General features: G+C 33.9%; 1 protein-coding gene across 1 annotated transcript in view; it reads right to left on the reverse strand.

Moving 5' to 3' along the window:
- DNAJC1 (DnaJ heat shock protein family (Hsp40) member C1) overlaps positions 1 to 25,438 on the reverse strand; it is a 190,381-nt gene that overhangs the window by 100,262 nt on the left and 64,681 nt on the right. The window contains exons 2-7 of the mRNA XM_052651016.1: positions 20,463 to 20,564; positions 19,928 to 19,974; positions 13,652 to 13,817; positions 12,719 to 12,816; positions 11,680 to 11,773; positions 1,323 to 1,413 (exon numbers count right to left, since the gene is read on the reverse strand). Of these exons, the coding sequence (XP_052506976.1) occupies positions 1,323 to 1,413; positions 11,680 to 11,773; positions 12,719 to 12,816; positions 13,652 to 13,817; positions 19,928 to 19,974; positions 20,463 to 20,564 (598 nt within the window). The remainder of the gene's footprint in view (positions 1 to 1,322; positions 1,414 to 11,679; positions 11,774 to 12,718; positions 12,817 to 13,651; positions 13,818 to 19,927; positions 19,975 to 20,462; positions 20,565 to 25,438) is intronic.

The following is a 25,438-nucleotide window of genomic DNA, read 5'->3' on the forward strand; positions in this document are numbered from 1 at the left end:
ATAAAAAAGAAGACTTCCCCTCCATGAATTCAATCAACAGTTACCTATTAAGCACCTACTGTGTGCCAGAGATTCTTTAAGGTCCTTAGATAGTCATAACATTGAAGAAAATAGACAAAATCCTTACTCTCATGAAGCTTACTTTCCACTGGGAGGACCAGATGGTAAACAAAATTAATTTATAAATTAATGTTGCTGCTGCTAAGTCACTTTAGTCGTGTCCAACTCTGTGCGACTCCATAGACGGCAACGCACCAGGCTCCCCCGTCCCTGGGATTCTCCAGGCAAGAACACTGGAGTGGGTTGCCATTTCCTTCTCCAATGCATGAAAGTGAAAAGTGAAAGTGAAGTCGCTCAGTCGTGTCTGACTCTTCGCGACCCCATGGACTGCAGCCTACCAGGCTCCTCCGTCCATGGGATTTTCCAGGCAAGAGTACTGGAGTGGGGTGCCATTGCCTTCTCCGAAATTAATCTTGAGTAGTATTAAATGCTCTGGATAAAAATAAAACCATGTTAAAAAAATAAAACATTATAAAAGGAAGAATGTGTGGGAAGGATGTAGATATAGAAAATTAGAATGACCAGAGCTGGGAAAATGCCTTCTTTAACAGTATGTTCAACTCTTCCTAAAATCAGCAAGAACTGTCTCTAGTGTTTGGTGGAAGTCATCAACATACTGATCCTTTAGTCAAGGTTTTTCATGTTATATAACAATAATACAAATGAAACAAAGACTTTCAAAACAAAAATCATTGACATTTTCAGGCTTACAGCAAGTTGGTGATCCGCACTAAATATTAATGACGACTGCAGCACTGGAGTGTTTAAGGACTTTCTAGGTTTTAGATGCCTCCCAGATTAAAGGGGGCTTTCCTGGTGGCTCAGACGGTGAAGAGTATGCCTGCAATGCAGGAGACCCAGGTTCAGTCTCCAGGTCAGGAAGATCCCCTGGAGAAGGGAATGGCTACCTATTCCAGTATTCTTGCCTGGAGAATCCCATGAACGAGGAACCTGGTGGGCTATGATCCATGGGGTCACAGAAAGTCAGATACAACTGAGCAACTAAGCACATAAACATAAAGATGAAAGGAACTATATGACTCCATGATAATTTTATTCCTCCTTCTGATACTGAGTTGTGGGTGGTTCAGAAATTACTAATATAGTATTTTGCACATGTAGCACATTAAGTGCAAGTAAGTCTAGAGAGTAGCAGAAAGCACAGAAAATTTAATTATTACTGAATTTAAGGAAAAATCCAAATTAAAATAATCAGTTTTATATAATATAGCTAATATAGTAAGACAATGTTTAAAACTCACTTTGAAGGGTTTCAAGTTCAGCTCTTGTCAATTCATCTTCCTTTTCCTTCAATCTTGTTTCTTTATATTTAGCATAAAACTGCCCAGCATCCTGAAAAAAGAAGTTACAAATAAATTAACATAAAAGTCAGTTTCCTTTGACGGTATTTTCCACATAACTTCAATTTAAAGCAGCATATTCATTTAATAAGTAGTTTTCCTGTGTTTATGTTTTCAAATTTAATGATGAAGAGGAGAAATAGAATAAGCAGTTCTCTATGATTTGTCTCTCTCAGAGAACTAATGAAAGCCAGAAATTATATGAGTGTATTAAATATGTTTAAGTAAGGCCTTTTCTCTCAGAAACGTAAGGGAGGTATTCTCTTCCTGTTATTTTTCTATTGCGTATTTTCTCAATATTGTGTGTGGACAGAAATCAGAAAAAAACACTTGCTGAACTGAATTATTTGATAGTACAGTAAATTATATTATTGTGACAAAGTACAAACAGTATTTTCATATTAGTCCAACTCCAAAAGATTTTCAAAATCACTATATGCAAGTCTGATTATGAAACATCTATGGCCACGTCGATACAAGTGAAAGACGTCACTCTATTGAGAGCTGAGGATTGAGAACACATACTGTCTGCAAATACTTAGGTGTCAAGACACAACGGCTAAAGTCTCTAGGAGGGGCATTTACGATAGGTGAGACTTTGGCAGAGTACCAGAAAAAAGACTATGCCTTCAATAATCACAGACATGGAAATAAACAAGTTGGTGTTCCCAGCATATGAAGCTCCTAACAGTGAAAAAAGCAAAACCAGATCATTTTTCAACACCTCTTGACTCAAACTTCTCCTATTCTATAACAGTCCTTCAAGCTGCCAAGCTACATTGTGCTATGCGTCTATGTCTTTCTATATGCTTTGCCTTCTAACTAGAGTATTTTGCTCCCCTATCTTTTTTCTTAAGAACTCCTATTCATCCTTGAAAACCCTATTCAAGCATCACTCCTCTTGTGCAAATCTTTCTGATCTTCCCTGGAACACTAATCCTTTCCTGTATACTGCTTCTGTATTTAAACTTATCTCTATGGTTGCTTGTATTGCAGTATTCTCTCCTAGAAAATGAGAAATTTGAGACAAGGGAACTTGCATGCTCAGAGCATAGTATCTAGAATCCAGAAGGCACTCAATAAATAAGTGTTTTTGAACTGAACTAGATTGAAAGATGTGAGAAATTAGTAAAGAAAGAAATGAAAGAGCTTGATGACTGACTGGTATGGAATAAGAAAAGGAGAGATATCAAGGATAACTCTAGGATAGCATTCCCAGACTTTGTGATTCCTAGAGCAGATAAATTATAGACCCTTCTGACAGGGTTTTGTTTCTGCAGGAAGTGAAGGAATAAACTCAATCCTTGGTCTACCACAATTCAAATGGAAATGCATCAACACTTAAACCACAGAATGGGATTCTCTTTTTTCAGCCATGCCTATCCAAATTAAAGCTTTCTTCTGGGGTCTTCGAAGGGCACAGATGTCATACACCTGACTTACTCAACCTCCCATGCCCATATATACTTTAAATTTCAACAGAGGTTCAGGTTAAGAATTTACAGTCCTTTAACATTCCCTGTACCCTCAGAAAGATTGTTCAGTTTTTTTTCCCATAAGACAGCTCTAATAGCACTTAGTTGCCTTTATTCGAAACAATCGTTAGATTGTATTGTGACAGCTGTCATATCACTCTGCATTAATTAAAAAAAACATCAAATTGGTGAATTTTTGTGTAGTCATTTTAGTATTGAAGATGGAAGGAGAAAAGCAACATTTTTTGCATATTAGGGTTTATTATTTCAAGAGAGGTAAAAATGCAACTGAAATGCAAAAAAAAAGATTCGTACAATGAATGGAGAAGGTGCTGTGACTGATCGAATATGTCAGAAATGGTCTGTGAAGTTTCATGCCGGAGATTTCTTACAGGATGATGCTCCACAGTCAGGTGGACCAGTTGAAGTTGACAGTGATCACATCAAGACATTAATTGAGAACATCAATCATCAATACTGTACCATGCAGGACACAGCCGACCTACTCAAAATATCCAAATCAAGTGCTGAAAATCATTTGTACTAGCTTGGCTATGTTAATGGATTTGATGTTTGGGAGCCACACAAGTTAAGCAAAGAAAACCTTGACTATATTTCTGCATGTGATTCTGTACTGAAACGTAACAAAGACATTTCATTTTTAAAACAACTTGTGACAGGCAATTAAAAGCGGATACCGTTCAATCACTTGGAACAGAAGAGACTGTAATAAGTGATGAACCATCACCAACTACACCAAATTCCAGTCTTCATCCAAAGAAAGTAATGTGTATATGGTGGGACTGGAAGGGAGTCCTCTATTATGAGCTCCTTCCAGAAAACCAAATGATTAATCCCAACAAGTACTGCACTCAGTTAGACCAACTGAAGGCAGCACTGGACAAAAAGTGTCTGGAATTAGTCAACAGAAAATGCATAATATTCCATCAGGATACCAGAAGATTACATGTTTCTTTGAATAACAGGAAAAAACTTTTACAGCTTAGCTAGGAAGTTCTGATTCATCTGCTGTCTTCACCAGACATTGTACCTTCAGATATCCATTTATTTTGATCTTTAAAAATTCACTTAAGGGAAAAAATTTATATTCCCTGGAAGACTCGAAAAGGCACCTGGAACAGCTTTTTGCTCAAAAAGATAAGAAGTTTTGAGAAGATGGAATCATGAAGTTGCCTGAAAAAATGGCAGAATGTAGTGGAACACACTGCTTAGTTCTTAGTGAAAATGAAAAATGTGTCTTTTTACTTAAAAAGCAAAAGTCCTTTATGGCCAACCCAATATGTAAAGAGAGAGTAGTGCTCACACAACGTTCTATTTGTTTCCCCACATTTCCTTATTCTCTTGAGATTACATGGGATTATGGGGCTAGTTCTGGGCAGGCTATGGTTAGAAATATGTATCACTTCAAACCAAATACCAAAAAAGGCTGTGCAAACCTCCAGTTCTCACTCCTGCCATAGAGAGCAAGGAGGCCACAGGCCCTAGATGCATTCAGCCAAAAGATGGCGAAGACATCATTATTCTGAGTCTCTAAGTGGCAAGTTAGAGCAGCATGTCTCCTTACGGATACGTAAGTGGAAGACACTGGAAACAAAGTTCAAGTCACTGGAATTTTAAGATAATTTGCACCTTACCATAGTCTATCCTGGTTGATATAAATAGCAAGTGCTATAGAATTAGTACAGAGAATATACAATGGGAAATTTTCAGTTGGCCTGGTCAGGAAAGGCTCCATAATGATGGTAATTTAGCTAAACTGTGAAGATATAGTATTCCCAAGGTTAGCTAGCTATGAGATGGAAGAGATCCCTTATTACAAACCTTTCTTTTTAACATTATTGAAATGTATCTAAGTGATAAAAATACCATGCTGAACTGGCATTGCTCGTCATGTTTCAGTTTACTTTTCCTTCTCCACATAAACTTTAAAATATTAAACCATCCAAATAAAAAAAAATCTTAGGAAAGAAGCAGGTTAAAATCAGAGTGGAAAGAGCAGGAAAACAGTGCCCCCGTGGAAGAGCCCTGCTCAGGCGCTCAGTTGTGTGTGGCTCTTCACGACCCCGTGGACTGCAGCCCACCAGGCGCCTCTGTCCACGGGATTTTCCAGGCAAGGATACTGGAGTGGGGTGCCATTTCCCCCTCCAGAAGAACTCTGAAGAGAGGTAGGTGCAAGAAGGATGGAGGACACTCCATCGCTCTTTGACTGTGTGACAGCACGTATCTCTTGTTTGAAGCTTACATATAACCTTCAACACAGCGGAATATCGTTTAAGTGCAGTTTTGAAAATCTGCCCACAAATTCAACTACTCTATTACTAAATTTTGTTCTCCAACTGACTGATACTATAATCTCAGAATTACATGTAATGTGTAATTATGTACAATGTAGAAAATTACTTCCCTGGTGGCTCAGACAGTAAACAGTTTGCCTGCAATGTGGCAGACCCAGGTTCAATCCCTGGGTCAGGAAGATCCCCTGAGAAGGGACTGGCAACCCACTCCAGTATTCTTGCCTGGAGAATCCCATGGACAGAGGAGCCTGGTGGGCTAGAGTCCATGGGGTCGCAGAGAGTCATGTCCAACTCTGAAGTGACTTAGCATGCACATAATCTCAAGAGTTACATGTAATATGTAATTACATACAATATATAAAATTACAGTGAAGAGTATAAGAAAACTTCTAAATTTCACACTTTGAATAAGAATCAGTTTTTCTTTATCCAGAACTATAATAATACTAAATTCACAAGAGTAATAAAAATAAAAAAGAAAACAAGAAGCTCTGTTTTTCTGTGCCTCAGTCAGTATATTCTAAGAGACAGAAGGCCCACAGTGACTTTTCCATTTGGGCTAACAGACAGAAGAGACCACAGAAGCCATCTATTCAGCCCCAACTCAATGTAAGAATCCTCTAGAAGTTTTATAAAAATTACAATCTGCCTCAATATCCGTACAGAGACTGTAAGATCAGATAGCTTACTAGCAGACCATGAGACTAGTTACAAGCTAACTATCCAGCAGCAGAAAAAACTTAGCCTTTCTTAGCTTTTATATTTCTTTCTTTTTTTTTTTTTTTATGGTACTGGCACAAAGACAGAAATATAAATCAATGGAACAAAATAGAAAGCCCAGAGATAAATCCACACACTTATGGACACCTTATCTTTGACAAAGGAGGCAAGAATATACAATGGAGTAAAGACAATCTCTTTAACAAGTGGTGCTGGGAAAACTGGTCAACCACTTGTAAAAGAATGAAAGTAGATCACTTTCTAACACCACACACAAAAATAAACTCAAAGTGGATTAAACATCTAAACGTAAGACCAGAAACTATAAAACTCCTAGAGGAGAACATAGGCAAAACACTCTCCGACATAAATCACAGCAGGATCCTCTATGATTCACCTCCCAGAATTCTGGAAATAAAAGCAAAAATAAACAAATGGGATCTAATTAAAATTAAGAGCTTCTGCTTTTTTATTTCTTATATTTTAAATTTATTTTCCTCTGCTTTAAGATTCATTTCTACCATGTACTAATTGTGTCACTTTGGGCAAACGGTCTCACCAATCGGAGTCTTAAGTATTTTTTCAGCTATAAAATATGGATGAGGCTGTGTGTGTCTAACATCCTACCTAACATTTTGTGGTTTGAAAATCTTTTCTACGTAACTCTACTTTATATTCTGTCTTTGGACCTCTGAATAATTGCATCTTATGGCCTCTTTTCAGAGAGTGGAAGGAATGGAATCTTTGTTATGTTGTGAGGTCTCTCCAATTCTCCTGTATCCCTTTGTCCTTCTGTAGCAGTAGTTTCAGCCTTATAAAAATTCAGATGAGTTTTCCCTAACTTTTTCACTGGTTTATGTATTCTCTATGTAAAGTGTGCTTGTCTGCAAAATTTTTCAAAAAGTTCTAAGAATACTAAAAAAGTAAGCTTCCTTATCCCTTGGAAAATCTGTATTTAACTTTGAGCAGAAGGGCAGGCAACTAAGCTTGCTGCAAATGCCTCCTAGTCTTTTAGAAGCTTTTCCTCCTGCTAATTAGCTGTGAATGTTTTGTTTATTTGGTTTCTGTCCCAGCAAGCAGAAGCAAAGGGGTTAGAATGAAGGGCCATGACTGTAGAGAGGGCAACCCCTGGGCTTGTCCAGAGCTGTTTCCATGGAAGAAGCTTCTTGGGAGGGAGGAGGTCTCCCTTTATAAACAGCTGTATAAAGTACAGTATTCCCTTTACTCTCAGGCAACTTTCAATTTAAGGTAAAAGTCACAGCACCACAGAGAAGATTCTTCTGTTTTCTCAGCCACTGCTTCTCAGAAGCCCATAAATCCTGATGGGGTGGACATATGCACGCTGGGAATTTTCTATAATAACTTCTAGTCTGTGTTCATATAAGATCAACTTGGTAGTGAGAAAAGATGGGGGACCAGGACCTAACGATGAGAAAAATGAACAATTTTAGGCAATGACTCCTAAAGGAGTTGCATGTTTTATAGATTATGTTACTGAGAAATGTAACATAGCAGGTAGAGAGCAATTTAAATGGTGAATTCCTAGAAACATCAAACAAACAAGCGAGCAAATAAATTCTGAATACTTAAGATCGTTCCACCTCAGAAAAGGTAGAGAACTACGAACTATGATTTAGACTGGTAATTTGTAATTACTTGGGATATTTGGTACTTAACTGATTTGTATGAGAAATCGGTGGTGTTAGCAATCTAAATTTTTAATGGGCCTAAAATAAATGAAGCTCCAACACAAACAGCCAGTTGAACTGAAAATATGCACACAGCACTGGTTATATTTCATCAGTTTTTGCTACTCACATTGCTATGAATATGTTTCAGAATATCTATGATCAAATAAAAAACATCTAAGGGCATTTTGAAGGTTAGAAAATTTTCTTGGGGTTACAGGCTGAATACAGTCCACACGGAAGACTGGTTTAGTCAGATTCCAAGAGATTGTGTGGTCCCTTCTGTTCTGTGACAACACAGACTGGGAAGATACGGAGGGTCACTAGGGCTATACTTTTAATGTTAAAATTAAATTCTAGCCTGAAAGCACACTATGCCTCTCCTGATACACACCAAGTTCCTTGTTACATTCTAATTCACATTGCATGTCTTCTGTTGATTACTCCATCTGCCTTTTTCGCTGTATAAACACATTCTTCTCAAGTTTCCGAAGTTTCTCTGCAGTCATGCATTTTACTCTTTAATGTAATGTTCTCTCCAATCTCTATGGACACGTCAATTTACAAACACTCTCCATATTCTTTTTCTTTGGTTTCTCATTTGAATTTTTACTTCTGCCTATATGGGTACATGAATGATATGGGGATACGCATTTTGCTAAATATAGTAATATCCATATGTCTTTTCTTTCAAGATTTTCCAATCTAGGAAATGTTTGATACTAATTTAACATCAGATATCTCATATGTGTCACGTATAATCGTTTTCAGTTACTGGTCTCATTCTTCTAATCCACTACATTTTACAGTTTTTCCAATATTTTCTTCAGAGCAAAGGAAAGGAATAAAACCCAGTACTAAAGGTACTAAACCTTCTCAAAATGCAAGGGGAACTATCAAAGAAATACTTTCACCTCTACCCTGCTTGATCACAGAACCATTTTGAGTATTGTCTGCCCACTATGCACTTTAACTTTCCTGTTCCTAACAATGTATACAATTCTTTGACAGACCTGTGTGACAGAAACACTTTTCTGTCTCAATGTCCTTTAATAGATTTGTCAGATTTCTCTATTAAACTCCTAAATGGCTATATTCAGAGTCTGCTAACTTGGGATATAGTCTTGGATGACAGTAATGGGCTATGTGGTATTTTCTTTTTTTAAAAAAGAGCAGTTGTACAATTTTTCCTCAGGTTTTTTCAGTCTCAACATGTGTATTTATACGGGAGTTACTGTATCTATGAAATTATTTTTGTACACAACTAGTACACAGAGTGGACACTTCACTGTCAAATGGTCTATTCATCTTTCAAGACTTGGCTCAAATTTTCCTTGGTTATTTTAAATAGAGAGAATCTTACTTCTCAGAACATCTATAGAAGTCATTGTTTATACTACAGATATGAAGCTTATATATCATATTGTGTCCCAATTATTTTAATTTATGTGATATAAACTCTGACTGTAAGGGCTTTTAAAGTGCCTTGTTCTGATACTGTGTTTAATAAACTTTTACTGAACCTGCTAAACTAATCCTACTGGATAACCAACCATACATGCATGTGAACTGTAATAAAGAATGGATATTTAGAGGAAGCATGGGAAGAAAAAGGTTAAAAACAAAGAGCTGTTGATATGACAACAAAATTTGGGTACAGGTTCTGCAAGTATGAAAGCCATTCACTGGAAGTCTTTGAACCTCTCAATCAAGATGATAGGGATGGTTTATGCAAGAAAAAGGATTCCTACTTAAAAATAAAACAATGGCCCTGTACCACAAAAAGTAGTGAAGAAAACACTGAAGGTCATGTGTATCATTTTTTTAAATAGTGAGGGCTCTAGTAGGACTCTTACCACCACTGTGTTAGTTACCAATCCAGACTGCTTCAGGTAAAAAGGGCTTCCTATAAATTTCATAAGTACTTTATTTAAGAAGATCTCATACAAGTGTCACATGAAAACTTCAGTGTTGTTGATAAGGCATATGTATTCATTTTACACAATTCTATGAATGATAAATTAATACAAAGGTCAAAGAAGATTACAAGAAAAGAAAAAAGCAGACAAAATCTAATCCTAATAGCAACTATTCAGTATTGCTTTGCTGATGTTTGTGAAAGTATAAGCTGTATGTTTATGGATCTGAAATACTTTCACTATTACAATTTGGATCAGAATCAACTATATTGTTTTGGTAGTGAACATGAGAAAGACATTAAACTTCCAATTGATTCAACAGTTTTAGAAGGTTTCTGAAGAGGCTAAAATGTTTTTACAAAATTCCTTATTTTTACAAGTTTTCTACAGATTTGCAATGAGGCAAAACAATAACTTGTAAATCTAAGTCATTTTAATATATTGATTGTTTTTGCAAATTACTCTGCATGCTAACCAAGAAATATGTTAATTTTACCAAATAAACTTCGTTTCAAATGACTTAGATTAAAATTACAAAGTAAGTGGGATGACTTGGGAGACTGACATATATACACTACTATGTATAAAATAGATAACTAAAGAGAACCGACTGTGTAGCACAGAGAACTCTTCTCAGTGCTCTGTGGTGACCTAAGTGGGAAGAAAATCCAAAAAAGTGGAGTGGGGGGCAGTATATGTATACATATAGCTGATTTACTTTGCTGTACAGTAGAAACTAATACAACATCATAAAGCAACTATACTCCAACAAAAGTTTTTTTTTAAAGAATGAAAAAAAAAGAAAAAAAGTGTTTCAGACTGACACTTTATGTGATATTTATGCTGTCTCTTGATTAAATTGATCTGTACTCTGATTTGCCTATTACACAGATTCTAAAGCTAGCAAAGAATAACCATTCTCTTAAAAATGTAAGAAATCATGTGGTGAAGTATTTTTCCATCACATCTTCTCACAAGTATACCAGTAAGATAAACACATTTTCCCTCTCTTACTAAGTCTTACATATACAGGATACAAGGATTGTGGATTTTTATCCAAATAAACAATACGCTAAACAACTTAAAAAAAAACTTTTAAGTTACCAAAATACTTCAATTGTCTCTATTAAATGTAAACAAATGATTCTGTATGCAATAACTATTAAGATAAACTATTTTGACAAAGAACTGGTAAAGAATTTCTCAAAAGTTAGGAAGAAACACTAATAACTTTTAGTTAATTTTCCCTTCAAATATAATTTCCATCATTAGAGGAAAAGAATAAAATATAGACGGTAGAGTCACTCACTTCCTTAAACAATAAGGAAAAACAGCCACTATATGAAAAAAAGTAAGTAGAGTTAAACAGAAATTATCTCTCGCTCTTGCTCTTTGTGTTTTCTGAAATGAAAACATTTCCTCCAAAATTACAACTTCAAAGAATTTCAAAATTTGTACACCAAACCATTATATATTCTTTCAAATATTTTGTTTATGTGTTGGAAATTTTCTAACCAGACGCAATAATTAAAATTAGCAAAACAATAATCTAATGAAATGTGTTATGCTAAATATTAAAAAAAGAGAAATTGCCATATAAATATGGTGTGTACATTCTATCATTTGAGCAAGACTGACTAGCAACAGAAACTTCGATTACAGTATAAGACTAAATATCTGTACTCCTCTTAAAGCTGCAAACAAAATGGTAACCTATGTAGACTTTTGCTTAATTATACAAATACTTACACAAAGTATTTTTTGCCACACTATTTACTTAAATGCTTTTAAAATAATGGTGACAAGGTATCTGAGTTCTGTTTTTACTGGATATGCCTCAAATGATTAAATTGTTATTGCTTTTTTGTGTCCTAAAGGTAGTATTGCTTTTTCCTTTTTTAGTGTCTTGGAATTCTAAGGTGTTCTAAAAGCAACATTAAGAGATAGTTAAAGGAACAGATATCTAAAGAAATTTTAGAACTATTCTAAACCAGGTTTATACTTATAAAATACTATTCATTCAATCAGCATTATGAAGCATCTACTGTATATTCAGCCTTCAGATAGCAGGCATAAATTATTTCAAGAATAATTAAAATCAAAGCAGTAGTATCATACGAAAGAGGTAGATTTTTTTTTACCTGGATTAGATGAGGCAATGCTTTTAGTGTAAGGCAAAACCAAATTCCCAGCTTGCAGGGGAGCAAATCATGCCACTGCGGTTTCACCAGTAATCTAAAAGCAAAGTACAGAAAGTTGAAAAACAAAACATTTTTACAATAATCATGAACTCTGATTTGAATGGTTATTTCAACAAAAAAAGTTTTTCAATGAAATATTTATGACAGTTATCATTTAATCTGACATATTCTATCATGAAATATATTAGTATAACAAATGCAATTATGTATAGTAAGTAAGATAATTTAGGCTAAGGTTTTGGGGAAGGAGACTTGAATAATCAAGTTATAAAGATAAAGGCACAAAAGCCCTCTTTCTAACCTGGACTTTTCATCAGTTTGGCAAAATGAATTCTTAAGACCTTATGATTACTTCAGCTATAAAAGACTAAACAGCATCACAGTGTCCCCAAGTGCTGACAAGCAGATATGAAGACTGTAGCATAAACAAACCAATACATAAAAATTAATGTCATTTGCAGTTCACTGAAGCATTACTCACTGATGTCATCAGGACAGAAGACAGGCAGAATAGTCTCTGATCTCCATCTCACATTGATCCAGTTCCTGCCCTGCTGTGTGAACTATTTAAACCCTTTATTTCTTCCTATGAATCAATAGGAGAAATGGTGGTATCTCTTTGAGTGCACTGCACATTACTGTCTCTCTACATATTGTCACTCCTGAGTTAAACACTACAGTGATAGATTCTTTTAGTAATATTTTGCTTCTAAAGTTCAGTAGAAAAATTTAAACAAGAATTCAGGGGCTTAATTGTTTAAATATATACAAATACTTTACAAAGAGAAAAACCTGTAGAACTTGTGCTTAAAGCTAGAATTTGTTTCTTAAAACTATGGAACATTATTAGTCTTTTATAAACTGAATACAGATATAAATGTTGGTATATTTGAAATGGATATACATATAAAGTGGGATCACATTAAAGACGTATTTTAAAACAATCTTGAATTATAAACATGTTTTCATATGTTCCCACCTTTCATTTTTTTCTGAAGCACCAAGTTTTGATACATCCACAGTCTTGCCGCCTGTCTTTTTTTTCTTTTCTCTCTTTTTTCTACTGAGCAGTTCATCCTTAATGTGGAAAAAATTATGGTTACAGGTTATCATTAACATGTACTCTTCAAATGTTATCAAGAGTCTTCTGTGAAGGGTAAACATTATAGAAGAACATTTATGCAAATGTATGTAGGGTCCAACATGATTAAGTAAAATCATCAATCTTTAACAATAACTGTTGTCATGGTATCCAGTCCTTAAACACACATGAAGTTCAGCACTGTCAGTCATGTGTATCTCCATAGCAATCAAAGTTTTCTAAGAAGAGAAGGCATTCAACTTACTTTTTCTCATTCATCCAACTTTAATAATGTCACTTCAAAAAGAATGAGTAAACAGATGCTAATTCATGAATACTGATAAATATGTTTCTCTTTAGCATATAAATAAAAGCCCACAGCAGGCAGAATAAACTATCAGTCTAACAAAAATGTAATAATTTTTTAACCAATTTATCTCTGAAATTATAAAATTATACTCATTTCAAATTTTACTGAGTTAAAAGCTATTAAAATCATCATTCTAAATCATTTTGCATAAAAAACATGTATATCTAGCAGGTGACAATGAGGAAAACATAGCTCTACCTTCTAATTTTCAGCTCGATATTTACACCTTAACAAAATTTTGTAACAAACTCAAAATGACACATTTTTAAAAAGAAACATTTTCTTCTTATGTCATTGGTTCTTGAAATAGAAGCATCAAATATTAAATGTTGAGTACAAAAGTACTAGAATAAGGAATATATAAAAGAAAGCTGAAATTTTTATCAGTTGAAAAAATGAATGTCTAAAATTCCATATAAAATTAAGGAGACTAGGTCACTTGATTTATTACCAATACTTACCAGTTGTTTTTCCAGGTAGATTGACCAAACCACAGCATAATGACCCACTGTGAGAATAATGAACAAAAGTAATGCCAGCTCAGCATTGCTCATTTTTCTCACCCGCCTGTAGTAGAATACAGGCTGTCGCCAATCTGGAAGTCCATTGATCAGAATATCATCATACCTACAGAAGCAAATAGAACAGTTTTTCATATGGAGTTTAAAACTAAAAGCAAAAAACTTTACTTGTATCAATACTTACACTTAAAAAGAGGAAAGAGAAAAGAATTCCTCCAAAAATATATAACGTTTATACAGATTACCAGCATTACAATGGCCTGTAAATCAAAACACTGCATTCAACCATACACAACCTTCGAAAAGGCACTCAGTGATATACTCTGGATCTGATATTCGGATCTTGTGTTTTTAAACACTCCAACGACGTGACTCCTGGAATGACATCCAAACTCAAGGAGCCTTGCAGTCCACCTCTCCATCACAGGCTGCAGTGAGGTCCCACCATGAAAGTCAGTGACAAAAGGAAGAATCTCAATGGGAGAAAATCAAGATAAGAGCTCTATTTGCTTCCAAGAATTATATATTAACTGAATTACACTCAGGATAAATTTTCTAGTTAGTGCTTTTATTTGAATCTCAGTACGAGGGTTCAAGGTTGAAATATTTATTTTATCAAAGATTCTTAAAGACATAAAAGTCTATTAAAAAGGGGCACCTTTTAATTTTATGTTGCTCACTTTTTTTTTAAGAATTAAAAACAATACCAAATTAGCAGATGTGGAAACAACCAATTTCTCAATAAAACTGTTTATTTGTAAACATTTAGGTAGCAGTTTCCTCACATTTTTTTGTCTTTGCTGAAAGGGAAGAACAACAAATTTCCTGGTAATTCACTTTAAATCAACTTTCTTTAGAATAAGATTTCAACTGAATTTAAATTTAACCACCAGACATTATGGAGGCAAATATTTTTAACGTTAAAAATAAGGAGTAACATTTATGACTATAAAACTCAAAATGGTCTAATGCAAATACTGTATGTTCAAAACACACAACCTGTTAATCTTAGTTGAACACAACTCATTAAATATTCTAATCACACTATTTCCAGAATTAAATCTTCACTGAAAGGCCTAATTTGGTGCAACACATTGACCAAAATATTTTAATTAAAAATATTCTGAGTTAGTCGCAGGCCTAATTACAGGAATAGAAATAGGGCCTATATTGTCAGGCAGGTCAGTAGAACTCAGTAGTAGGTTTTTCTCAAGTAAATTGACCGATCTACGAATAATAGCGCAGCTGCTAAACTGCCAGTCTTGACATGTAAATCAATTTAAATGCAACAACTGCAGTAGCTACTTTGATAGTTATTAAATTGATACCTTAGAGATATGCTTAAAAAAATAAAGCAGAGCATTTATTACAGGCAACTTCTTTTTTCAGTAGAAAAATATTGGTTACAAATTCAAAATATATTTTATTGGACTATCTAGAAAACCTGACTTTTAGGGTCAACTTAGATTATTAAAAATAATGGCAGATCAGAATAACCAATGTTCAAAGTAAAGGACATTAGTGGTACTAAACTCTTAAAGGCCAGCAAACTTTATAGTATACAAGGATCTGGTAATTAAAATATGGTTATATAATAGCTGAGCCAAAGTTTGATGTTAAATATTCTTTTTCAATATTTATATAGCTATTTTTGAACACAAATAAATATATAACATGACTTTATCAAAAGTTATCATTCCTGTCCTTCAAAATTTATATTTAAATCTATTGCTAAAAACTGACTCATTTTAAATTACCAACATATTGGTAAAAAAGGTTTCAAGTGATATAACGTAAGATTACAATATCTGAATGAAGTCCAATAAAGAAAGGCCTGAATTTATTCTAAAACTACATTCTACTTCAGATTTGTTGAGGAAAAAGGGGCGAATATAATTATTTTCAGCTAATCTCTCCCAGGAAATAACTTCAAGTAAAAAGTGTGGCTATTAATAAAGAACATCTAAGAAAGTGGGGACAGTTCCCTAGGAGCATTACTGTTAAACTTGTTTTAGATCTAAATAGTATTAGAAGAAAACACAGCTAAACTCATAGCTATGAATCTTGTATCATATACTTTATCACCATTGAAATGCTATGTATCTGTTAATAGCTACTATTTTCTACCCCACATATAAATTGTATTTAGTGCACAGCTAAATTCAAGACAGCAGAATCTCATGCACTGAACACATTAAACAAAACTAGATATTTACTAGGCTATGTCTGCCACTCCAAACAACAGTTTCCAAGGATTAAGCTTAGAATCAATGCTCTATTGATTTTACTATCAATGAACATTATGGCTCACACGACTGGCCATTTTAACGGAAGATAGCTTCTATTATAGTTCAGTTTTTAGAGTATATGCTGTTAAAAGATAAATCACTGCTTTCCTGAAACACTGAAAAAATAAAGATAGCCTTAAAATACACAGAAAATATATTCATAAGCTATTTAAGAAAAAATATGTTGATAACACAAAACATCACTGTTATTCTTTTTCTATATCCAACACATACTATTAAAATAATTAAGCTCATACAAACTATTAACAATTTGTTAAAATCAGATTAAGAATGTACATACATATGGATATTATAAGAAAATACAAAAGTAAATTTCTTTGATGAAAATATCACTAATGTATAAAAAATATGAAACTATAAAGGCATCATTTTAGAAATTAAAAATATTAATTGATCTATCCATACATCCAACATATAGCCTAATACATGTTTATTTCATTTGATTTTCTAAAATGTATATGATGAACATAATAATGGTTATATAATCATTAGTGAGTTCCATTTTATAGTCATCAAATGACTATATTTAATTCAAATATATTTAGCCCAATATAAACATAAAAAGCAAATCAAAAAATGTTTAAATTCCAAGAAAAATTATGTAAATTATTAGCATGCTTTGAAATATAAAATAGTAACTAAAATTAAAATAGAAAACATGTATATTATGCAAATAAATATTCAAATAATTCTAGCATTTGCATAAATTGTGAATCTCTCACTGTAAAAAGTTTGAATTTTTAGCTTAAAAGAATAACATCATCTATTTAGGCCACATTTTGAACCTGAGTAAAAACTGTACAAAGATCATAAATAGGAATAGCTTAAACTACTAGCTTAAATTAATTGATCTTTCCTTTATAAAATGTATATATGTGCCAAAAGTTGTGGTACACAGCACTTACATTCAACTTTTACAAATATATACCATAAAACAGACCCAAAAAACTAAGTTGCACAAGCGAGTTACCAAAGGAATTTTAAAACAGATTTTAAATAAAAGTAAATGTCCTAATATTACTAAAGCACAGTCTAGTGTATGTATGTAGTGCTTGGTATCGTCTCGGTGCCTTGTTCCAGCTAACACTGGCAGCAGTTTATAACATGGCAGAACATAACTGAGCTGCTCTCTCCTAAAATAAGAAAGTTACTTACGGAGTTTAGAAAAGACTTCTTTACTAATCTCCCTTATACTAACCAGGAAAACTTATTTTTTCATGTGGTAGTCTATGTCTTTAGAAGAAAAAATGGCTTAGAAGTTTACTCATAGTAACACTCTTTAACAATCTACCCAAGAGAAATGAAAAACATTTGTTCAGAGTCTTCTGTGTGAATATACAAAGCAGCACTGTTAGACATGGAGACCATTTCCGCTTTTTGGCTATAACTATCAGTTGATGAATGGATAAATGAAAGTGGAAATGTGGAATACTAGTCAGCAATGAAGAAGGATGAGCTACTGGTATACGCTACAATATGGACGTACCTCAAAAATGTGTTGATGATAGGAAGAAGCCAGATACAAAATACTATTAGATGACTTAATTAATATGAAAAAAACACATTTATAGTCACATAAAGGAGATCAGTGGAGCTGGGATCAGAATGGTAAGTACCTGCAAATGGGCTTGAGGGAGTGTTCTGAAGGTAATGTTCTAAAACTGGTTGTGGTAGTCTGCACAACTCTGTAAATTTATTAGAAATCATGGATTTGTACACTTAAAATAGGTTAACTGTTATGGTATGCAAATTATACCTAAATAAGGCTGTTTAAAAAATAAAGTTTGCCTGTTTCTTAAAAAAAAGGTAATCTATTATTTTATCTGCTTCATTGTTATTCCCTTTTCTACTAAAATTTTTTAAACAAGGCTGCTTTCAGTGAAACAACAGTTATTTATAAGGGAAATAAATAAATAAGTCCATTACAATTTCTGGAAAGTTACACATTTAAAAGCACTTATTAATAAATATTTATAATAAATGATTGTGATACCAAAGAGCATTTGTTAATATTACTATAATACAATCTTCTTTCAAAAGATAAAACTGTGCTTTTTTTTTTTTTTTTCTAAAGGAATTACAAACATTAGGTATTTGTAGAGATGCATTTCTCCTATAAGTTTAAATACTCATAGGTCACCTGGCCTCAGGCGCAAGCTTTGGAAGAGTGATTCTCAGCTTTATTAGTTACGACTTTTGCCTCAAGGAAAACCAGTTACCAAAGAGTTACTTGTGCCTCAAGGGGTATAAATACTACAGCTGTTTGTGTAACTGTCAGATCCATTTTTTTCTACTAACACTCTACAATAAATGCAAAGGGAACTAATCCTAAAAAGAAAATATTTGATGAGCCTGTGTTAATGAAGAAACAATTTATACATGAGAAGTGATTTGTTCTGAAAAGATATAAATAATTTTGGTAACTGGAAGACATTGTTACAAAGTTTACTGACTTAAAATAACAACAAACAAAAAAACAAAATCTGATGCCAGAGATGCAGGAGACTAAATAAAGCTATCTTTACAGACACATTCTTGATGTGTGAAACACAACTAGGGGCTCAGTGAGAGAAACCAACTAGAAAACATGCACAGAATGACCAACACTTCTTTCAACACACTTCTAGGACGCTTTCAACACTACGGATTATCTCAAACCAGAGGAATGTCTGCTATGGTATCTGGACCAATGCCAGCCCTTGTTATAAAGCAAAGAACAGTTCAAGAGAATATCCTGAGTACCTTGCTTTGCAATCTGACAAACTGAGGTGTTCAAATTAAACTATTAAAGATGAGAACCAAGAGTGGGAGCTCACACTGTAGGATACAGAATAATTCCAGGTAACACATTTGAAAAAAGATTCAGAATGTCACATGGCATAATGTTTTGGATTTTCTTTAAGATATACTAGCTTTAATAGAGTAATATTTTCAAACTGCAGCTCACTAGTGTCTCATGAAACCAATTTAGCAGACCACAATCAGCACTGTTTTCAAAAAGAAAAAAGAATGGTCTAGACTAGCTTAGAATGAAAAATATGTCTTTCACACACAATAAGAAGTGTTCTGTGACATTTTTGTTTCAGTTGTGTCTGTGTGTCCTGAAGCATGATGCAAAATGTATTTTTTACCATGAGTCTGACTTAAAAGAACTCTGAAACGTGTCACAGTAGTATCTACATCCCACACACTTGGAAGAGCAGAAGAAAGGGTTTCTCTGCAAGCTCCTAGGTCAGGAGCAGATAAACCACTGTAAAATCTATTACTACTCTTCTGAAAGGCACCCAGAGACATCTCAGAGAGGGTGCTGCCTCCTGTCTGACGTTCAGCCCTAAATACAGAATTGCTGGAGGAGAGTAAGGGAAGGGGTGGAGGCAAAAGAAACAGGAGAAAGAAGCAAACATTTTTCTTCTACTCCTATCTTCTATTTACACAAGTCTGTTCTCTCACTCACAAATTAGGTTTATTATTTTGAATATGAGGAAACAACGAGAAAACGTAATAACTTAAATATCTCTAGTCACCTAATTGAAAAACATTTAAGAAATTGAGGGGGAAAAGACCCCAAGCACAGACAGGAGCAATTACTGATATATCAAAAATGAATAGGCATTTGTTTGCAGTCAAGTGGTATTTGAATTTTCCAGGGCATAGATACTCATGTTAAAAATATTAGCTAATGAAGGCATGATCCTGAAGTCTCTAAGTACTGAATAAACCTAGTGAATATTTTCAGTAGAAATTAACTCCGCTCTAAACATACATTTTAAAAAGAATGCATTTCTTGAAAAGGAACGAAAATAAAATAAAAATACTAACACAATAAAATGTTTAATAAGATAATTCTTTTCTTTATAAATAGACATCAAAGTATAACATCTTAATTCAAAAGCAGATGAACACTCACCTCTGCCTTCGTTCATCATCCTTTAAAACTTCATAAATGGCCACCAACTAGATAAAACAGAAGCATCATGTTAAAGATACTTTCACCTATAAGAAATCATTTAGGAAGGCAGACACACTATAATGCACATAAAAAAAGCCCATGCACTCAGTGAACAGATAAAATCTTAATTATAAGTACCATTTTATGGTTTTGGTAGCACCTTAAGAGGTTAAAAAAGGCTTGATACCAAAATATATCTTTGAGAAAGATGCAAAAGTAATAATTATCTTAACATGTGCTTTTTAAAACTGTAATTTAGAGAAGAAAATTATGACAATTATGACCCTCCCCACCAAGAACTGAGATTCTAATATAAAAAAATGCTGATAAAAGCATTATTTTTAAAAAAACTGAATAAATATGTATGCATAATATTTCTAAACTACAATCTCATTTTAAATGGAAACATTCTACATATAGGTTACTGTTTTTACCATAAACATTTATTTATAAATTACCACAAAAATATATAACAACAGTATATTTCACTTACTTGTCTAAATTGAGTTTCTGCATTTTCATCTTTATTCTTGTCTGGATGCAGAGTTAGTGAAAGCTTACGATATGCTTTTCTAATGTCTGCAGATGAAGCATCCTGGATGCAGTAGGGGGGAGGGGAAAAACACAAAGCAAACTTTGTCAGAAAAAGAAATTCCCAGAACCTTGTTAAGATCTGAGAAGACAGCCAACCAAATGCAGGACCCCAGGCAATGTAATTTGAGCAATCAGTCTAACAACCAGGCTATGCAACTAGCCTGACCCACATGACTGAACAATTATTCAATCTAATTTGGCTCTCCTCTTAACTTTTCATTACCATACATTCATTTAAAGAAGACAGTATTTGGCAAAACTTTTCAAACACTTGCCTTCCTAAAATTAACCAATAAATCTTTTTCAGTAATTAAGAGATCAAAAAGAAACAAATTAAAAATTAATACATCCGTGTGCCTTCAAAGAAGGTCTTTATTTATTTGAGAATCTTAAAGCCAATGTCTGAAGCCCAGGCTTACCATATGTGGTTCCTTCATTGTTATTTATATTGAATTTACCATGGAGCAGCCACCTATGGAATCTCAATTTCAACATGTCAAAAAGTATGCCTATTTGAAGGCAGTTAAATTTGCATTTACACAAAATAATTATAATTAGTTATGTATATTATCCTCAACTTTTTAAAGTATGTTACAGGGTATCTTCAATAGTGTCCAGTTTCCATAGTCTGGTTTGCAGAAATAAATTTGCCCACTATTTATATGTTATTAACATAGTTTAAATCTATTTTAAAAGGACAGTTGAGGAAGAGTACTTTGGATTCAATGAATATTAAAATTGTATTTAATGTAATCCTGTCCTGTTTGTATATATAAACTCAGAGAAGATCATTGTACATAGCTAGTTAAAAAAAAAATACATGAAAATAACAACACACTGTTAAGTATAAAACTTGATCTCAATTAAGTTTAAAATCTATTCCAAACACTAATGTATTCATAGAGAGGCAAAATGAGATAAAGTTGCTTATTAAATTTTATCTTGTTTTACAAATGAATATTTGTTCAATTAATTCATAAAACTGATATATTAAAAAGTTCAAATGACTTAAAAAAACAAACATAACAAAAGTCCATGTTCCTGAAACTAAATAGCTGTTAAATAAATAGAGCTGGAGCAAGGCAAAGTGAGACTGTAATTAGTCCATCAAGCTCTCTCTTATAAACCATTACTTTCATTACCAATTTTCTGGGACTTGTTGCTCCAGGCTACCACTCTAAAGTTTCAACTTTAGGTGTGAATATTTTTCTGACTCATGGAGGGTTGAAGAGCTAAAAAATCACCAGAGTAAGTTTTGCAGGTAATATGATTATAATTTCCATTCTCACATTCAATGGAATTGTTGTATTCTTTATACTTGAATGATAGCTAGCCAACAAGTAGTAGAAAAGAATGATTATTTTTTTTATGAAACTCTGTGATGCAGATTTTGTCAAGCAAAGTGTCAAATGAATGCTCATTGTCTAACTGGGGCTTTAATTTTAGGTTTTATTACTTAGGACTATATCGTAGAGAAATTTCAACAGTAGATTTCTTACAAAATAAGATTTAATGTATTTGCTTATGTTACAAAACTAATATATGCTCATTATGGAACATCTATGACTTACTAACACTCACCTAAGACCCAGTCTTGCCAACCTGACTCCCATCTTCCAGTTTTCTGCTATAGTATATACACTAAGTGTAAATGTGACCAGATGGCTCTCCTATTTCAAACCCTTCAGCAACTCCCAGGAACCTTTATCATTTGTCTTATCCAGTCTTTTTAACTTTGTATTGTACAATACAATCTTCCTGGTCCCCCAAGTCATCACACAATAGGCTCCTTTTCCCCAACCTTATGTTTTTGTTTTGCATCCAAGCTGTAGATACAGCATTTTTCTCCTGACTTAGGAATGGGCCTCTCAGGCTGCACAGAAAGACTGCCTATTTTTCTCATGAGAATCTGCCCAGTAATTTATTTCACCAATAAGCTTCACCCTAAGTGGACAGAACTGAAAAACTCAGAGTTTTCCCTATCTAAAAGATATGCTCTAGAGAAGCTGCATCTCAAACTAGCTTAGTTAATTAACCAATGAATTTTAACTTATCCTCATAATGGCAACCCACTCCAGTATTCTTGCGTGGAGAATCCCAGGGATGGGGGAGCCTGGTGGGCTGCCATCTGTGGGGTCGCACAGAGTCTGACACGACTGAAGCGACTTAGCAGCAGCAGCATAGCAAAGCTTATAGCTGTTAGCAGGCCCATTTTACTGACAAGGTAAATGAGGCAAAGAGAAGTTAAGTACTTTGCTCAATTCCAGACTGCTGGCAAATAGAGGAAAACAGAATTCAAACCCAGAAAATACTGCATCAGAATCATAGCTCTCCATGTTAGTTCTTAAGATTCAGTTAGTAGGTTTCAGCTGACTCACTGTATAGGGGGCTACAGCTTTGGGGAAGGCAGTGAGAATAACTGCTACACTTCTACTTACCTGATAAACTATATAGAAAACATCCACACAACTACAATGCAAATATGGTCCACTGCAGTTTTAAAGGTTAATATCCTGATACATGCTGGCTTTTACAGTACATTTTACACCATATTTCTACTACAGACCCAAATGTTAGAACATTTATCTCACGTACACAATGAATGAGACCTTTTATCTCCCTGGCTTGCAGGGATTCTTGATAGGACTATGGGTGAACTAGCCATCTTCAACACTGTTCACAGATCAGATCTACAGGATTCAATTCTTTTCCTTCTAAATGTGATACGGTTGTTTTTTTTTTTTTGACAAGCTGGACATGAATTATTCTAAACCTGGATGACTTCTGTAAAGAACAGATATATGGTCATTCTTTTAAAAAAAAAATAAACAAAAAAAAACTATAAAAATATGTCCATCAAAATTGGAAAAAAAAATGTGATGAGAGATCAGTCAACAAAAGTGGCAGAGTACGGAACTCCAAGGGCCTGTTCCTCTCCCTGAAAAGAAACAGCAAATAACCTGGCAAAAACTGTCAGAATCAACCTTATCTGAAAACTAGTCAAAGGATTCCAGTAATCAGTCAAGTGCTCAGTCAAGAAAAAGTAGCTAATTCTCTGTAAGGGTCTTGAAGTTATCAATCTGAGTTATTGGTGTGGGTTTCTAGTGTTAAGAGTATGTAAAGTAGACTTTGTTCTAAAAGAAGTTGTGGTTACTTGTTTAGGCTTACCGTTTGATTCCCTGACAGACTGCATAAAGGGCTTACCTTTATTTTTACCAAACTCTGATCTATCCCAGGGAAGACAGGCAACTGTTCAGAACATTTGTCAAAAACATTTAACAGCAAATTTACTAGCTGGTGTCAAATGAGGCAAAGGACGGCAGTTAGGCACACAATATACACATCAAAAACCTAAGGAGACTGGGAAGTGAGGTGCTTTGGGGAATATGGTATTTGAAATGCTTCCACATATTCTTTGGAAACTAGATGACCAACATCTGTATGCCCAAAGTGGAGCACATAATCAAAAAGACCTGAGAAGGCCCTAAATTCTCATTTCTGGCTGAGCTTTAGGCTGTACACAAGCAGAAAGTGAAGACTAAGACTGAGTTGTAAACTGCCTAGCTGAATGTTGAAGGCATGTCCTAACATATACACAGAATCCTCTACCAAAGATTTTGAGGGTTTTTTTTTTTCTTTTTTGCTTTTCATTTTTTTCATGTGCCAAATCTTTGAGGAAATCTTTGCTGAATCATTGTCTGATGCATAAGCTAATCAGACAGATGTTAGTGGCCACCTATGGCAAAGAATATACACTGTACAAAATTAATTCGGAAAAATCACTAGACAAACAACACCAACCACAAGCAGCAAAAAGGCAAAAACCAAACAAACAAAAACAAAACAAATCTGGTGAGGTAAAATAATCTAATTACCACATTATATATTCAAAATATCCAGTATTCATTAAAAATTATGAAGGAGGCAAAGAAACAAGAAAATATGGCCCACACACATCGAAAAAAAGGAATAGAAATTGTCCCTAAAGAAGATCAGACATTGGATTTACTAGAGAAGGACTTTAGATCAACTGTTTTAAACATGCTCAAGAGCACAAAGAACTAATAGAATAAGAATGATGTCTCACCAAATTGAGAATGCCAACAGAGAAAATTTAAGCCAAAGAGAAATTCTGGACTTGAAAAACACAACAACTGAAATTAAAAAATTCACTAGAGAATTCTAAAAGCAGAGGAAAAAACCTATGAACTTGAAGATACATCAATTGAGATTATCCAATATGAGAAGCAAGAAGAAGAAAAAAAATAAAGAAAAATGAACAGAGCCTAGAAGACCTGTGGGACACCACTACGTATACCAACATACACATAATAAAGAGTCCAAGAGAGGACTAGAGAAAAGGGGGAAAAAAAGGTGAGGGGTGGGGGGGGACTGAAAACTGAACTTTCATAAAAGACATGAATATACACATCCAAGAATTTCAACAAATCCTAAGTACACAAAGTAATACACACTTATGAACATTATACTCCAACTGTTCAAAGACAGGGAGAATCCTGAAAACAGCAGAGAGAAGTGACTCGTTATATACAAGGAATTCTCGATAAATTAACATCTATTTCTCATCAGAAACCATGGAGGCTAGAAATTAACTGAATGACATATTCACAGTGCTTAAGAAAAAAAAAAAATCTGTCAACCAAGAATTCTATATCCAGCAAAGCTATCCATCAAAAAGGAAAGAGAAATCAAGATACAAAAACTAAAGAGTTCATTGCTAGTAGTCTTAATCTACAAAAAGTACCGCAGAGAGGCCTTTAGGCTGAAAGGAAATCATACTAGATAGTAATTCATACAAAGAAATAAAGAACACTGATAAAGATAACTGTATAGATAAATATAAAAGTCAATATT

Source organism: Budorcas taxicolor, chromosome 13 (genome assembly GCF_023091745.1).
Source record: "Budorcas taxicolor isolate Tak-1 chromosome 13, Takin1.1, whole genome shotgun sequence".
Classification (NCBI taxonomy): Eukaryota; Metazoa; Chordata; class Mammalia; order Artiodactyla; family Bovidae; genus Budorcas; species Budorcas taxicolor.